The sequence below is a fragment of the Canis lupus genome, chromosome 19, assembly GCF_048164855.1.
Source record: "Canis lupus baileyi chromosome 19, mCanLup2.hap1, whole genome shotgun sequence".
In the NCBI taxonomy this organism is placed as follows: Eukaryota; Metazoa; Chordata; class Mammalia; order Carnivora; family Canidae; genus Canis; species Canis lupus.
In genome coordinates, this window is record NC_132856.1 from 39,565,460 (window position 1) to 39,582,088 (window position 16,629).

The window sequence follows — 16,629 nt, forward strand, 5'->3', positions numbered from 1 at the left end:
CAATCGCGGCCCGCCCCGCCCCTGGCCCCGGCCCGCCCCCAGCCCCTCCTCCGTTCCTCCCCACTCCGGATCTCCCGCTCCCAACCCGGCCTCCGCCTCCCTCCAGACTCCAGCACAGCTCCTTGCCCGGCGCCTCCGGCTTCTGTTCTTCGCGGGGCTTCTGTCCCGGAGCTGTCCACCGCGTGGTGCTGAATCCTCGGGCGCTCCTGCTCTGCGCAGGAGCAGGTGTCTATCAGGCCCCCTCCACCCCGTGGTCACACTGCAGCCCACAGAGCAGCGGGTACGGGACACAGGGACGGGAAGGTCACTGAGTCCAAAGAGGTATACACAGTGTCATGGGTCCCATCTTTGAGAGCGGAGGGGCTAGCCTTAGGGTTGCAAAGTGCCATTGGGAGATATGTAGAAGGACACCTGGGAGATAGGTAGAGAGCTTAGCCTGCTGCAACAAGTCTGTCCCTGTCCTCACATCCATTCTCTCCAACCACAGACTGCAGCTCAGTCCACAAGCCAGGCTTGGGGTAGGGGCATATGCCTTTGGCCCGATGTGAGAGCTGGGGCTTGAGTCACTAGGAGGAAGACATGGGGGAGGGGTCAGAGGAGGATGGGGTTTCCTCTTCCTGCAGATGACCTTTAAAGCTGCTACCCACCACCACCCCCATACCTAGCCCTGACCTCCTGCCCCACCAACCTCCACTAATCCCCACACTCATGTACAAAGGGTATTTATGGCAAAAAGATATCAACCTGGGGTGCGTGGGGGGGTGCTGCAGGGCCAGGGACTAGGGTCAACCCTAAGGAACATGCTGGGGCTGGCAGGGGCATCTTGGGGAGGAAGGGAATAGGGAAGAGGCTCCTGAAACTGGCTGCTGTGTAGGAGGGAATGGGAGCTGGAGCCCAATCAGAGGGAGGACAGCTCTGAGAAGATGCTCTTGACTCTTCTTCCCTCCTGCAGCAGAATGGAGGACGCCCCTGGGTAGAAGGTGGTGGAAAAACTGCAGCAACCAATTGTGCTGAGGGTTTGGGGAGGGGGCCTGCACTCAAGTTTAGCCTCAGAGCCTGCATGCACACCAGGTGCTAAGGCAAAGAACATCCCTACATATGCTCCCCTGGTGCTGCCCTTCCTTCCACAGGTGTCAGTAGAGGCAAAGCTAGCTTAGACACATGCTAATGAGCACATGCCAAGCCCAGGTCCCTCTGGCACATACATCTACATGTGCGTGTGGCAGTTAGGGGGCAGGAGTGTCACCAAGGAAGGACAGGCTTTTTCCCTGGACGCAAAACCCTGATGCCCCACTATGCTGGGAAAAGCTCAGCTGTAAAACAGACAAACACATCAAACCCAAACAAACCCAAACTCCACTATTAATGGGAGGTGAGGTGACAGCAGGATGAGGGTTCAGAGTTGTCAGACAAGGCTGGAGAGACAGATACACTGTCTTCCAGCTCTGGCTGCTCTCATCATCTCTGGCTGGTTCAAAGCAACTGCTGCCTGGGGGAGGTGAGTGATGAGCTGAGCCATTGGAGCAGTGGGGTTGATAGCAGCAGGGTGCTGAGGTGAGAGGAGCTGCACAGCAATCCCAGCCCACTCACTAAGATAGCCTCACAAAAGACCTAGGGCTTTAAATACAGCATCAGTCCCAGAGGCCCATTACACGGCCCGCAGCAAGCAGGCTACACAGTGCTGCTGCAGCACATGGACAGGCAGTTATGCACCCGGCTACGCAGCCACCACTCCCAGCTGTGCCCACAAAGACATATACCCAGTCTTAGTCTTATAGAGCTGTACATATGGACACGACCACAGAGAAGTACACACAACCACACACACAGCTTTACATGTAGACACATAACTGTATTCATGGACATACATGTGGACATGTCTACACATATACAGATAAACTCATAGACATAGCTGTACTGACCTATAGCTTTACACATGAACACACAGTACAGCTGTACACAGACACAGAACTACACATGGAGAGCTGTATATGGACAAAGCCCCCAAAATGATGCTTCTAGCTGGTCAGTCTCACACCCCTATTAGTACCTCCACACATAGTTAAGACACATAAAGGAGAGCATCATGTGAATATAATAACCACATAGCCATCCACACAAACACAGCCATACCCAGCCACAATCACATCCTAATGCCTGCTTGAGTACAGCTTCACGCAGGGCTACCACAAGCAGACCCATCCACGGTTACACACACAGAACCAAAGATGTGTGTATGTATGTGCTTCTGCAGGTACATAGTCACTGACAGGCACAGCAGGGATATCCTCACCTGCTGAGCAGATACCAGCATGAGCACAGGTACACTCGAGCCACAGACACAAAGGCATCCCTTGGAAGTAGAGGCTGTGAGTTCCCCACTCCTGAGCCCTGAAGGATACCCTATGCTTGGCTCTCACACTCCTTGACCTGCTCTGCCTGTTTCCCGGCAACCTGGGGGAGCCTCTGGGACAGATTCAATGGAGGAGCAGCTGTCAACTGGGGCCACAAAGCAGGGAGTAGAGAGCCTTCAATATTCCTTTCCTCCTCTCACCCTATAGTACCTTGCCACATTTCCTCCTCTCCTCAGCCTGGGGGTACTCCTGCCCACTCCCAGCCTGTCTGCACAGGGCTCCTCAAGGTGAAACACACACACACAAAAGCACAGCCCAAATCCAGATGAAACAGGAAAATCATTTGCTTTATTCTGGGTCCTGGAAGCTCCAATGTGAATCTGAAAAAACATGTCAGAGGGGCGGTAGCCCCGGGGTCTGGGTGCAGAATATAGTCCCTGGCTTCTTTGGCCCTGGAAGCCGAGAGGGTGGTGAGAAGGCTTGGCTAGAGCCCGGGGCAGTGGAAGTCAGGTCCCCCTGAAACCCCTGGCCCCAGCTTGGGCCTGAGAGGTGAAGAAGAAGAGGGCTGGAGAGTCTGCTCAGTTCCTCAGCAAATGCACCCCAGAAGGGTACAGGCCTAGGGTTACTCCTCACCCTTTTCAGGAGTACTAGGTTCCCGGGGCCATTTGGTAGCCCCCAGGGGCTCAACCTCAGGGCTCAGCCTTGGCTCCCCCAGGGGTCCCTCGCCTTCCAGGTCCAACTCTTCAAAGGATGAGCCACTGGCGCCTGACTCGCTATAGCTGTGCTCACTACGGGTATCACCGTCGTCCCAGCCACGGCTGCTCACTCCAGGGGACAGTGTGGCAGCTGAAGTCTCCCGGCTGCCAGGACCCACCTCCAGGCTTACAGAACTTGTGTCACTCGTCGTGTCAGCTCCTGTGCCAGGAAGAGGGAGCACACATTAGCTAGGACAGGGAGAGGACAGACGCCCTGCCATTTGCTTAGGAACCGGCATGCACAGTGTGCTCATGAATAATAAAGTAGGCCCTAGCTCAGGAGGCTCATTCCAGCTGCCCTCTGCCCTCACCAGAGCTGCACTGACAGGGCAACGGGAGGGAGGGAGAGGGAGAGAAAGAGAGAGAGCACAGGCAGGCAGCCTGCTATGCACTCCTCTCCCTTCCCCTGAATTAGCCTTACAACTCCCTGTGCTCTCACAAAGCCTGCTGTCCCCCTCCCCCCAACAGTCCATTAAGGACCACTCAGCCCTGAGGTGAGGATCTGAGGATAGAACAAAGAGACTCAAGCTAATGTCCCCTTCTCCACATCCCATTTCAGGCTTGGAGAGAGGTTTGTCCAAGGCCAGCTATAGATAGTACCCATAAGGCATGAGGACAGGAGAATGGACCAGGAGGCCTACTCTCTTGTCCCCTCCCCCATGCAGGGCTCCCCAAGGAGCAGCTATATCTAGGAAGGCAGCTGGCCTCAGCCTCTTGCCCCGGTTAAGTCCTGATGTGAGAGGGCAGCAAGGGTATGGAGAAGTGGGATAGAGAAGTCCTGAGAAACCAGTTCCAAGGAAGGAGTGTACTAGGATAAAGCTTTTTAAAGGCTTTCTTCCCCTATGCCTGGGTCACCCCAGAGGAACCCTTAATTATCCCCAACCATTACTGGTGGTTCATGCACCACAAAGCAGCAGAAGGGGACCATGAGAGCACTATTCTGGCAGCTGGAGAACCTTGAGACAGGGCTGAGGGTCCAGATCCCTCCCAGTCTGTTCCTCCCACCCCTAACACGTCCTCCAGGCAAGGAGACACTTCATCTGCCCTGTTCAGGAGCAACCCCTTAATCCCTTAATTTATCTCCCCATATCAGAGGCACTGACAACAGTTGGTGAGGGGCAAGGAGGAACAAAGAGCCCAGGCCCACTGTGTAGGAATCTAGATTGAAAGAAGGCTGATATGCCTCCCTTCTGTGTTATCCGGAGAGAGGCAGCTGTCAAACATCACAGAGGTGAGGGGTGGGCCAACTTCCCCAGATCTTGTCTCCATGGTGATGGAGCCCAGAGCCAGGAGCAGCTGGGGACTGTCTGTTTGGCATTTGGACTTGGCCTGCAACTTTCACTGAGCCTCAGATGGGGACTAAAGTAAGGGTGGGGGGATTTGAGGCCTGCTCCTCCTGTTCCCTTGGCTCCAAGAAGATGCCCCTTGGGCCTATTGGCAGAGGTGAGGTGGGCTCTGGAAGTGCCAGGCTACTGGCCTAGGGCCCTCTTCTTGCTGGGGCCCCAGTCATGGCATCCAGAATACAGGCAGCCAAAAGTGAGCCTGGGCTATATCTTCAGTTATGAGTGGTTGCCTTCTAACTCTGGGGCAGGACTCCAGCTCTTTATTCCCTCTTTAAATGACAATCAGTGCCCCGAGTGCTACAGGCCTGAAAGGAGCAAATGAAATGGGGCTCCCAGGCCCCATTAAACTGTCATGTTCCACCAGCCCACCTATCCAATGGCTCTCTTGGGACCCAGGATGGGAACCTGCCTGCTTGCCAGGAGGCTGACTCCTCCCTCTCCCAGCTTCTAGGATAGGAATGATCAGAAGAAGGAGTCCAGGGATGCCCCTTCAGGCTAGGGCCCAGTATGCTAAGATGAGGACAAGCCCTGGAGACATGTGGACACTTCTGGCAAATAACTCCAAGGCAAGAAAAGTGGCATCCCTCCAGCCCCACCATGGTCTGCACCAGAGGAAGTTCCAAAGTCTTGGGCCTGTGTCCCAGGGCAGAAAAGGCCAGGCAAAGAAGGGAAGCACCTATGTCTCCAGGGCAGCTAGGGCAGGGAATGAAGCTGCCATCTTCACCCCAGTCCCTCCCTCCTCCACTGCCCACAGCCAGTGCAAGGAGATCAAATATTCATTGCCTCTTTGGAGCTAAATAATACATCAATGTAATAACAGGCATAAGGCAGCTAATCACCCCCTTTCACCTCCTAGCCCAAGTGGGGGCCCCAGTGGGGAGGCAGGCAGGGGCAGGCCAAGCCTTGGGCAGCCAGGCCCCCAGCATACATTGCTGTGCAAATGGCATGCACCTGGCAGGCACATACTCAGAGTCTGCCCTGAGTGTCAGGGCAGACCCTGTCAGAGGTAGGCAGACCCCTCGGCACTCCCACCAAGGAGTGGGCGGGCAGGCTAGTGCGGAAGACAGGCCAAGGCGCTGGGGGCGTGGGAGCCACACTGTAGCCAGCTGTAGCCGGTGCCAAGCAGTCCTTCAACACCCCTGGCAGGCAGTGTTTGGGAGAGAAGCTGGGTGGGTGGGCCAAGCACGGGGATGTAGGCAGCAGAAGGAGGTTGAAGGAAGGTCAAGACATCCCCCTTCTTGCCCTGGGGACTGCCTGGGCCTGCTGACCTTGTGCCATGTCTTGTGCTCACAGTAGGGGCACTGGAGAATGTCTGCCGGGCACTACCAGGCGGGTGGGAGCAGTGCCCCACGGAGGTAATTAAACAGCAGATGAAGTTAACTGTGTTGGACATGGCCTCTAGGGAGTGAAGACTGCCTGCCTCTCAATACCCCCACCCGCCGCCACAACATACGCCTCTCTAGGGTGACCTTGGCTATTGAAGATTGGCTGGACAGAGGAAGTCTCCTAAAGAAGGAGGGATACCTGCTCTCCTCCCCACTGTCCATTGGGGGGAGTGTACCACTCCCACAGGTCATGGACCTCCACAGTTCAAGGCTCCAGCAGCATGGACTAGGGCCCCCCTGCTCCTGGGGAAAGCCTAGGGTCACAAGAGATGATGGCAGGGAGGTGGGTTGAGAACAGACAAATTACCAGCTGGCCTAGACATGGAGTATGAAGGCTGGCTCTGGTGGAAGGGGCAGGGCACTTATCTCCTGGCCCCCCTCGGCAGGCTTTCTGATTGTTCTTCAGCAGGGAGAAAGTAGCTGCCTCTGGGTGGGGCTCCGTATTGGAAACACCCTATTCTCCTCTTTACCTTCCAGATCAGTGCCAATCTCATTTCCTGATGAGCTCCACCCAAGTGATGCCTTTCCTGAACAGCCTCATTCTCCTCCCATGAGCATCCAGCTGTCTGTGATCTCTGTATCCAGGGTACTCCCCGTTGCATCTGGAGGGAATTCGGGCAGGGTCTTTGTATCTGTACTGCCAGGGCTAACACACATGAATCCAAATCCAGATGGATCCACATATCTAGAAATATGCAATTCTGCATATGGGTCCTGGGGTAGGCAGGTCTCCTTCCACCACTGCCAAGTTTAGTCTGGAACACTCACAGTGCCAGTCCAGGCAGGAAAAAGTCTCCTCAACCATGCCCCACAAGTCCAGGGATAGGCTTCACACAGGGCCCCACCCTCCATACCTGTGCCATCCATCTGGGTGTCACTGGCCTCTGCAGGCCCCCGGCTTTTCCGCTCTGTCTCCTTCACCTCAGGCACATAGAAGTCTCCCTGCCGTGCCAGTGGACACATGAAATAGATCTGGTCTTGCTGGTAGATCTCCAGCCGAGGGTGGGCACACAGCTTCCGCTCCTTGTCAGAAAGTGGCAGAAGGTGGAATGAGCCCTACAGGGCTTCTGACCCACTTGTCTCTGAGAGGCCCTAGGAACTATCTATTGTTCACTTCCTCCCAGAGGGCTGGCTCTGCCTTTTGCCTCAATCTCCCCCAAGTACCAAACCCCTGCTGAGGGAGGGACACCAGGACAGGGCCCTAGACTCCAGGAGGCAGTGATCTAAAGGACCAGGGGGTCCTTGGGACAATATGCTGGGACAGGTGCTAGAAGAATCCAGGGGCCTGGCACCCTAAGCCAACCTACTTGTATGTCTGCAACCAAAAAGCTGTTCCAGAAAGCACTAGCCTCAAGCTATGATGCTTAGCATCCCAGACTACCCCAGGGACAGGGACCCCATGAACTCTGGCCCCAGGCACCCAAGCCAAGCCACGTTCTAACTTCCCATCCCAGGATCTCCTGACCCTGACCTCTTTCCCACCCTGGACAATGCTGACTGACCCAGAGCTCTCAGAAAAGGCCAGGGTCCCTGACCCTTAGGCTTTCAGCTCCTGCTCTTGTAAGCATGTTACCAACAAACCCTGGACAGGGGCTCCAGGCCAGCAGAACCCCTCTTCCACTCCCATTCCCTACTGGTTTGGGTCTATGCCAACCTCTGGGATTATCAGATGTGGTTGGTTCCCACCCCTTCTAGCACCTGTCCAGAGTTCCAGCCAAGGGCAAAGAGGCAGACCCTACACCTAGAGGCATAGACAGGACAAGTAGAACTACCACTGAACATTATCCTGACTCCCCAGTATGCCAAAGTAGCAGCTTATAGGGCCCCAAGCTCTGAGACAAGCACATTACTTCCCTCTGCCCAGATGCAGAGCCCAAAGCTCCCCTCCCCCAGTGTGTATGGAATGGAGCTCAGAGCTGCACTGAGGCAGGCAGGGATGATCAGAACAGAGGTCAAGAGCGCACTGCTCCCCAGCCTGTCCCCCTTTCCTGCCATGGAGTGCAATTACCCACTGAGATGACTGTGAGGCCCCGGCCCTGTCACTGCTCACCCGCCAACCTTCACAACACGACTATTTATAGCACCCGCCTGGCTCTCACCACGAGCTCTGAAATGAGCCTTCCACTTAGCGGTAATGAAAGACTTATTGCCTGGTAGGGAGAAGCCACTCTAGGGCTCCACTTGTCCGCCTGCCTGGCCAATATTAGGGTTGAGGAACCCCTTCCAACTAAAGTAGTGAAGAGGGTTAAAAAAAATGAACCCCCCCCGCCTCCAGGGAAAGAGAAGAAAAAAGGTGGGCCCATATGATTTATCAGCCAGGATGTCCAGCAGCCAGTGGGGGGGCAGGGTATGCCTAGGAGCCCACAGGGGAGATGGATGGTCTGGCCAAAGTCTAGCTACAGCTCAGCTAGCCTGACAACATGGGTAACCCAAGCACGGTCCTGCACATTAAGTCTCCATGCGCTCAAACACAGAGAGGAACACCCCAGCCCTGACACCACAGGGTCAGTGAAGAAGTCATTACTTTTAATAGTTTTGAGTCCAGTATTTTATTGCCAACCTGACTGCTCTTTGTGCCACCTCATGATTCCATGGGTCCAGCTCCTCCCATCTCTGCACACACTGATGGCTGCCTCTTCTTCTTCAACTGCCCACATACTTACCCAGCCCTGGTCCTCAGAAGGCTGAACAAGGAAGCCATGGAAGCAGGAGCTACCAGGCTCTGGGGCTACCCTACTGCCAGCACTTGGGAATGAGCATCTGCCAAACCTGAGCCCCATGCAGTGAACTGAGAAATGTCGCCAAGCCCAGGGTCAGAGGACTCCCTAAAGAAGGTCTAGGTCCTTCCCTGATAGCTAGAGGGAAGAAAAAGGCCACTGAGTGCAATCAGGGCATTCAAAAGGTCCAGAGGAAATCTGCTAAGTGGTCATCAACCTGGTAGCCCATCCCTCAAGGGCTGTAGACATTTGGCTTTGAAGGATGCTCCCAGGAACCACAACCTGTGACTACCAAGAAATTCCAGGGACAATGGAACCCCACCTCAACCCTTGTCAACATTCAAGCCAGGCAGTAACAGGGATGATAAGAGGGAGTAGTCCTCTTTATCACTCTCCCTTCTAGGCTGGGCATCAGGGTGGGCAGTACCAGGCAGCCACCATTACCACCTGCTCTGCCAGCCCCCTCATTGGCAGGCGGGAGGCAGCTCTGCGGCTGCTCTGCGCATCTGCCTCCTCCGGAGAGCCCGGCTCTGAAGTTGCCTGGCTGTGGACAGCCCCGTTGCCATGGAAACTGCATCCTCCATCCTTGCCATCGCCTTCATCTCAAAGCCATCGGGGAGAACAGAGGAACAGGGGAGACAGAGGAGAGAGAGAAAACTGGTCTGGCTACACAGCCCTTCCTTCCCTGCCTAGCTCTTCCTTCTTATAGCATCCCACACAGGGACTGCCAGCCGCCCAAGCCTGCCCTCAGGCCCCTGGAGGGGCAGCCTCCCACCCAAGCCCAGCCTGGTCCTACCCCTACCACCTGGGGGCCCCTGGAACTAATTAAAAATCTCATTGACGGCTTAGCCTCAAATCATTTTAACACATGCCAGGTCCTGCCAAAATTCAGACTCAGGAGAGGAGCAGGAAGAAGGCAAAGGTGCAAACTTCCAACTCAGGCCCATAGGCAAGAGAGGGAGTTTTTAGTTGTCTCCATGGCATCTCCTCAAGACTCACTCTGCGTTCTGCCCCCAGAGCAATAATAAGCCCAATCAGGACTGGGGCAGGGGAGGAGGGACAGAACTAGCCATAAGCCCTGTCTCTAAGTGATCAGCAGAGGACAAGCCCTTTCCTTCCAAGCCAGGTACAGACTCTGAGGGAAGAGAGGGTAACCGTGGGCCAGCTCGCAGGTCCTCACTGCACAGCAGGAGCTGTGGCCTGGGCCACATGTCAATGAGCTGATAAATATTGGAAAATCATTGGAGGAAGGCAAGACCAGCTGCTTCTCCCTCAGCTAGCCCCAGGGAGCCCTTGGAGAACAGACTGCCAAGGGCCAAGGACACCAAGTCAATGGCACACTGGGCTAGGACTGCTAAGGAAAGGGGCCTGGATGGGCCTGATGTCCTTCCAGCCCTGGGAACACCCCTTCCCAAAGCCCAGACAGCCAGAGGCCCCAGGAAGCATCACCAGGACAGGGGAGCCTGCTCTGGCCACTGAAGCTACTGGCCATCTGATGAAGCCACAACCCAGAGCAACTCAATCCTACGCAGAATCAAGGGGACCACAAGGTTCTCTCCAAGGAAGGAGAGATGCAGACATCCACAATCCTCCTCACCTAATAGGAAGAAGTTGCCATGTTAAGGTGCCATCAGGAACTGCTATAAACTGGATTCAGGAATTCTAATCTCTCAGACATATATCTCCAAGGCTTGCTTTCCACAGCAGAAATAAGAGAGGGACTCGGAATACTATTCACAATGCAGGGACTTCCAGATGGCCTCAGTCACCAGCACTTCCCCCAATACCACTGCTGCACCGACATGGGCTCACCCCCTGCCAGGGGTGCTGGCAGACAAGGGAAGGGGCGGTGTACATAGGCTGCCATGGTGCCACTGCCTCAGCTACCTTGGGAACACACCCCACATTCTCTTATCACTCTAGGATGAGCTCATTCCTGAGTAGTGGGCATGGATTTAGCCCATGCAGCTCAGGGCTCCCACAGAGACTTAGATGGCAAGGTTGCCCCACAGCACCCACACTGCTTCCCCTGTGAGTTTATATTGCATCAGAAGAAGGGAGGAGGGGGGAGAGAGAAGACCTGAACTCCTATTTGGGCACCAAACAACCCATGCCTTTGGCTAGGGGTGGGGAGGAGGTGTGGGGCAGAAAAGGTCAGGTCCAGGTGGAGACTGAGGGTGGATCCTACTCCCAGGCTGCCCAGAGGCTGGGTTTGCTCAGAGCTGGGTGGTCTCAAATCCCCAAAAGGATGAGGCAATGGGTACAGGCCAAGGATTGGGTCACACATCTCCCACCTCTACTTGAGCCCCAGAAAAAGTTCTGCTCTGTTGTTTCTACCCAATCACAACCCCCTAACCTCCTACCTCACTGGCATGAGGGACCCTGGGCCTTCCTGCTTACCCTGAGCTGCCCAGTCCTTCCTTACATCCCTCCACTCCAGGCTGGACAGCTGGGCAGCTACACAGGCAGCAAACAGCTGTTGCATCCCACCCGAGGTGGTGGCGTCTCCTCACTGGGTGAAGTGAGGCATGTTCATTTTTAATTACAGAGACACCAACATGTACCCGCCTGCACACAGCACTCCCTGCAAGTGGGGGCTCAGACCCTGGAGGCCCCTTAGGCAACTGGTCTGCATCGCACGTGCAAAGTGATGGGGGAGGCACAGCAGGCGCTGTTGCAGCTAGAATGTGGCACATTGTTATTATTCTGCCCAAGAGCTTCCGTCAACTTCCCTCTCCCTGGCTGCCCCTCATCCTCACTGGGCCTCCCAAGAGCCTCTGGCCCAGAACCTAAACCTTCTGTGGGGCAGGAGGTGACAGCAGGAGATAGCTCTGCAGGCCTTGCAGAGCCAGCAGGGAGAGCCTGCAGAAGGGTTGGTGAGCATCCTCCCCCTTGTAGCAGGAGGGCCCAAAGCTATGAAAATGAAAGGCCAAGGAGACAAGGAGAGAGATGGGGCTTCCATGGAGGGAAGTGAGGAAGCAGAAGTGGCAGAGAGAGCTCAGGCAGGATCCCGGAGCCTGGCCATTGACAAATAGGTAGTTTCTCTCTGTGTCTCAATATCCTCAACTGTAAAATAAAGAGACTGAAACAGATGATCCTAAGAAAAGTGAGAACTGGAAAAGGTGAATAAAAACACCATCACTGAAAGATAATTATATACTTGAAAAACCCAAAAGGAATCAATGGGAGAAATTACCACAAATGTTAAGATTGCAAAATTAACAAAAAAGCACAGCCCAGTTTTCTGTGTGCCAGTCAGCCAGTTAGAAAATAAAATGAAGCAACAGATGAAGGCCCTCTTGGGGTTAGGTCTATCTGGGAGCCCCTCAAATGGCAGAGGAAGGGATGGCAGAGGAGCCAGGCCTGGGTGGGAGGCTGGGGAAGACTGCAGAAAGGGGAAGGTGTGAGGAAGAGCGGGGTGCGGAAGCAGGGTGCTGTGCCTGGCACCCCAGCCTGCTGTGCCTGCTGGTGCCACTGCCTCAAGACTTTTCATTTTCACCTCAGAGCTGACAGCTTGCCATGTAATTTACACCTCTGCTCATATTCCTGTGCACCCAGGCTCTGGCTTCCTGGGCAGCTTGAGAGGGGGCCTCAGCAGCCATCAGAGCAGGGTGGGCTGGGGCACTAAGGAGCAGGGGAGGGTGATTCCTTCTAAGTAGGCACAGGGGACCCCTGCTCTGAAGCACCCTAGTATGTATCTGGACCAGGAAGCCTAGCCTTTCCCTCGCTAGGGCCCACAGAGCCAATTTCCAACACCAGCTCAGTCCTACTCTGGCCGCCTTGGGCTCTCGTGGAACAGGACCAGGAGAGGGGAGTCTGAGGGTACTCAGGGAGACTATGGCTTGGGGGCTCAGCCCTGGGATCCTCCACTCTCCTTTCCAAATCTGGGAGGGAAGTCACCGACTCCAGATGCTGTTGCTACCACCACAGGCTCACCCCTTTCCAAGATCCAGCCATTCTCTGCAGCATCTGTGCAGTCAAGGACCTTGAGCCCCATCCAGTTCACAGGCTGATGAAAATGCTACTGATTGATGATCCAGCAGCAGGAAGGCTGCTCAGTGCAGATGGAACCATGAAGGCTAGCACCTGGGAGCCAGAAGCATCAGGAAATGCCAGAGGGGAAGGACAGGTGGGCAGGTAAGGATGAAGAGGAGAGGGGGAAGGAGAGGAGGTAGGTGAGGAGAAGGCAGCCCTGAATTTCTCATCTCCAACTGGTATCTCTGACTTCTGTCTTCCATCTACCCCCAGGAAAGCCCTTCTCCCTAGAGCCTTAGGTTTCCAATCTATATAACCAGGCAGCTAATCTCCCCTTATACGAAGGCTCTGTTAAGGGACAAAGTGTTTCTGCTCGGGAGGGCAAGCCTCCTCAAAATCTCTCCCCCTTCTCCTCCCTCGTTGCTGGAATCCCAAGCTTTCTGGAGAAGAGCAATAGAATTCTTCCTTGGTAAATCCCATCTGCCTGGGGAATAAGGCTCCCTCTGAATTAGTGACAGCCCAACCCCACAGAACCATCCAGACAAGCCTCAGCCCCCAGGGTCCTGCAGGGCTGCCAAGCTACCACATTTGAGCTGGTATTTCAAGAGTGGTGGCTCCCACACCCGCCCCAGCAAAGGCTGGCTTTGTGCTTTCAGTTCTGAGGTAGGGGAGTGGGGAGAGGTGTAGCCAGAGAGACTGAGGAACAGGTTCCAGGGCCTAGGCCAGCAGTGAGGAGACCTGGCCTCCTATGGGCAGCTCCCTAAGTGGAGAAGGGAACCCAAGCCCTGGTAAGGGAAGGGGGGAGGGGGCTTCTCTTGGCTTGAGGGTATCTGGGAGTAGAGTCATTCAGAGCTCAGTTCTGTGGCCTCCACCTCTCCCTCCTCAACTCCCTGTGCTGAAGTCCTATTCCAAAGCCCAGCCTAGACTAGAAGCAGTCATTTATCTACTCAGACACCATCAACGGTTCCCTAGAGCTTCATCTCCTGGGTCCAAACGCTTGCTCCTCCCTTGCACTCTAGCCACAATGTACATAAAAACCATGCCCAAATCAGTAACTCTGCCTGACCTGCCCTTTCACCTAAAGAATGCTACCCTTCCTTCAAGGCTGAGGACAAATGCCACCACTTTCCAAAGGTTGCTTTGCCTTCCCTGGTGAATCCATCCTTCCTCTCCCTATCCCACTCTCCCTGGGCATGGCTAAATCCTGTGTCTGGGAGAAATGGGGGAGAAAAGAATTCTGGGGGCCCATCACTCAGCCCCAGGTCTTGGTGCTGCTGAGAGTGCTCTTCTCCCTGAGTTGAGACAGCCAATTAGCATTCGGCAGCACTGGCAAGTGAGCTGGCCCTGGAACACCAGTAAGGGAAGCCTGGGAATGGAGCCGTCTCTACCTCACTGAGGGTGAAGACATGAAGCTCAATAAGGCACCTGCAGCAGCTGCATCCTGTGCCCAAAGTGACTGCCAACGTCTCCCATAATGGGCACCTGCTGGGCAAATGGGCAGCCAGGTTCTCCCTGCCCTTTTCTTTTGGCTCCTCAAGCTAACTCCCAAACCAGCAGTTTCAGCCCTGACTCTGCCCGCCGGGCCTACAGACAAGGGCCAATTAGATGTTGACCCAATGTGCTGCCATCCCAGGCCCACCATGGGGACCATCTCAAGTGTATCCCAAGTTCATGACAGGTCTTGGGCCCAGCACTACTCATGGATGGGGCAAAGTGGCAGAAAGCACATAGCCATCAGAATGATCCTCAGCCCAGGGCACCCAGTCTGGACTCAGCCACTGCTTCATCCATTGACCCTGCGTAACCTCCCCTCCTCAGCCCTCAAGTCTCCCCATTTGTAAAATGATGGGAATGTTGGCTTTGATTATGACCCTATGATTGCCTCCTAGTTGCTTCCCCCATCCCCTAAATAATACCATATAAAAGGCTCAGTAAATAACTGCTGAGTAAGCAACTGAGCGGAAGGGCTGCCAGGTGGCCTCCCTCATGAAAAATAAAGTTCCAGACCCTTCCATGTTGTTCAGCACAGGTGATAGGCACATAAAGAGAGAGGACCCCAAATTTCATACCCCACTGGGGCATCCTCACCTAGGTTCCCACTGCCAGGGCTATGTTGCTTCCCACTGGTGTTCTAGCCCCAGAATGGACTCAAATTCCCCACTTCCCTGCACTGACTCCCTCAAAGTTCCCCAGGTAGGTAAAGGGGAAACACAAAGATTCTGAGCCACTGGACAGGACCCTAGGCTCTGACCATGCTGCCTCTCAAGAAGAAGCAACAGACTCCCACAGCTCAATAGGCTGACTCACTCCCACAGGCACCTTGCTGAGGCCACTACTCCTTAGGGCCAGCTGGCTGCCCTAGGACAACACCATCTGATCCACCACTCAAGAGTTCAGTCACTACCACCCCAGGGAGAACTGCAGGGCTCCCCTCAGGTCCAACTCCCAGTCAGTCATGCTCCCCAGAAACAACTGCCTCTTTTGGCAGCCCTGTCCCTGCCTGCACACAGGACAAGCCCTGGTGTCTCCCAGATCCATTCACACTGCAGCTGCCACAGTGTCCTCAGGATCTGCAATGGACAAGCAGTAGGCCAGGGGTGAAGCAGGATATTGCCAAGCTGTGTACCTCTCTGAGGACTGAAGTTTAAAACCACTTAAATCTCAGATGCCCTCCTCCAAAGAAAAGATCACGAGGTCATCTGGTTCATTAAAACCCAGAGGCAGAGCTACTCCAGTTGAAGCAAGTAAGGGTCCAAGTGCAACCCCCAAACCTGGCAGCCAAGCCATGGGGACACCTCAGCATAGTCATAGGCTCCTGCCCCAGAGAGGTCTGAAAACTATGGTCTGAGGTTCCTGCCCACTTTAAAACCCCTAGTAAGACAACCCTGTCAACCCAGCTGTCCCAGAACTTTACCACCAAGACACCTCCCAACCAACCAGCTCACTATATCCACCCTACCCACCCTATCCCCCAATTTCTCCACAATTCTATGGAGAAAGAGCCAATGTCTGACTCCCAAGGCCTGCCTGCACTTCCCAGCCAACCAGCTTCCACATGGACAATGCCCTGTGTCTTCCTAAACTCAGGAGAAGATAGCCAAACATCACAAGGACCCTCTCCCTGAAAACTCCTGGAAGGCAGGGACCCTGGGAAAGGGATTTATGAAGATTAAGGATTCCGTTAAGAGGAAGTCAGGCACAAGGGAGAATTGGCTAAGCAGTCTAACACTCTCAGTGACCTCTCTGCCAACTGCTGAGTTCAGGGGCCTCTCACACACAAGGCATCCCCAGTCCTCTCACTTGGTCCTGGTCTGTCCAGGTGCCCAAGCCTTCCCTGGATACTCATTAAGACTGGTTTTATCCTGTGGTGAATTCTGGGGCCCTTGCTTTTTGCTCTGGATAGACACCTGGGCCCCAAATCAACTGTGGCCCTACAATTTGATGGAAGTTCAGCACCCTCCTGCAGCTGCCAGAAGACTCCCTCATTCCTGAAGCTCAGGGGGTGATCTCTTTCTGTCCAAGTAGGCCATCTCCTTGGACTCTGGTGGAGCAGCCTAACAAAGCTGGGGCACCTTCCACATAAAATGATAGTCACATGGTACCCAGGCATCCCCTCGCACAGATGCTGCCCAGATTGCTCTGCCTGGGGCCCCCCAGTGGTTTATGTGAAGAAAGGCAGAGTTTTAGCCCTTACAGCTCAATTTGCCAGGCTACCAAGCTGAAGAGGGCTGGCCAGAGAGTCAGGGGCTTTCACATAGATCACAAAGCTGGAATCTATACATTCCACAGAAACCTGACAAATGACTCTCTTTGGGTTCCTCACAGTGACCCCTAGGACGTTTCTGTCCCATCAGGTCAATCCTACCCCAGTCTCAGGCACATCTGCAACTGCCAGGACAGCAGCTGCTCTCTACCTCCCTCACCCAAAGTTCTGAGACCACTCACCCCTGTCGCCTGTCCCAGCCTGCCAAGTCCTCCCTCCCATCCTTCTGGCAGCAGGGTTACTGGCCTCCCTTACCCCTCACGCCTCCTGAAACAGAAAGCCAATGGTTGCTGTCATTCTATTTGAAACACCTCCCCAGCAGACCTAGCCTCAGATC

At 54.7% G+C, this 16,629-nt stretch overlaps 1 protein-coding gene across 5 annotated transcripts in view; it reads right to left on the minus strand.

The window, feature by feature from the left end:
• Window positions 1-2,680: 2,680 nt before the first annotated feature.
• Window positions 2,681-16,629, minus strand: part of TEX264 (testis expressed 264, ER-phagy receptor) — a 30,460-nt gene continuing 16,511 nt past the window's right edge. For all 5 annotated transcript variants that reach the window (XM_072786051.1, XM_072786052.1, XM_072786053.1 and 2 more), the window contains exons 5-6: window positions 6,692-6,860; window positions 2,681-3,269 (exon numbers count right to left, since the gene is read on the minus strand). In XM_072786051.1, the coding sequence (XP_072642152.1) occupies window positions 2,977-3,269; window positions 6,692-6,860 (462 nt within the window). In that variant the 3' untranslated portion in view covers window positions 2,681-2,976. The remainder of the gene's footprint in view (window positions 3,270-6,691; window positions 6,861-16,629) is intronic.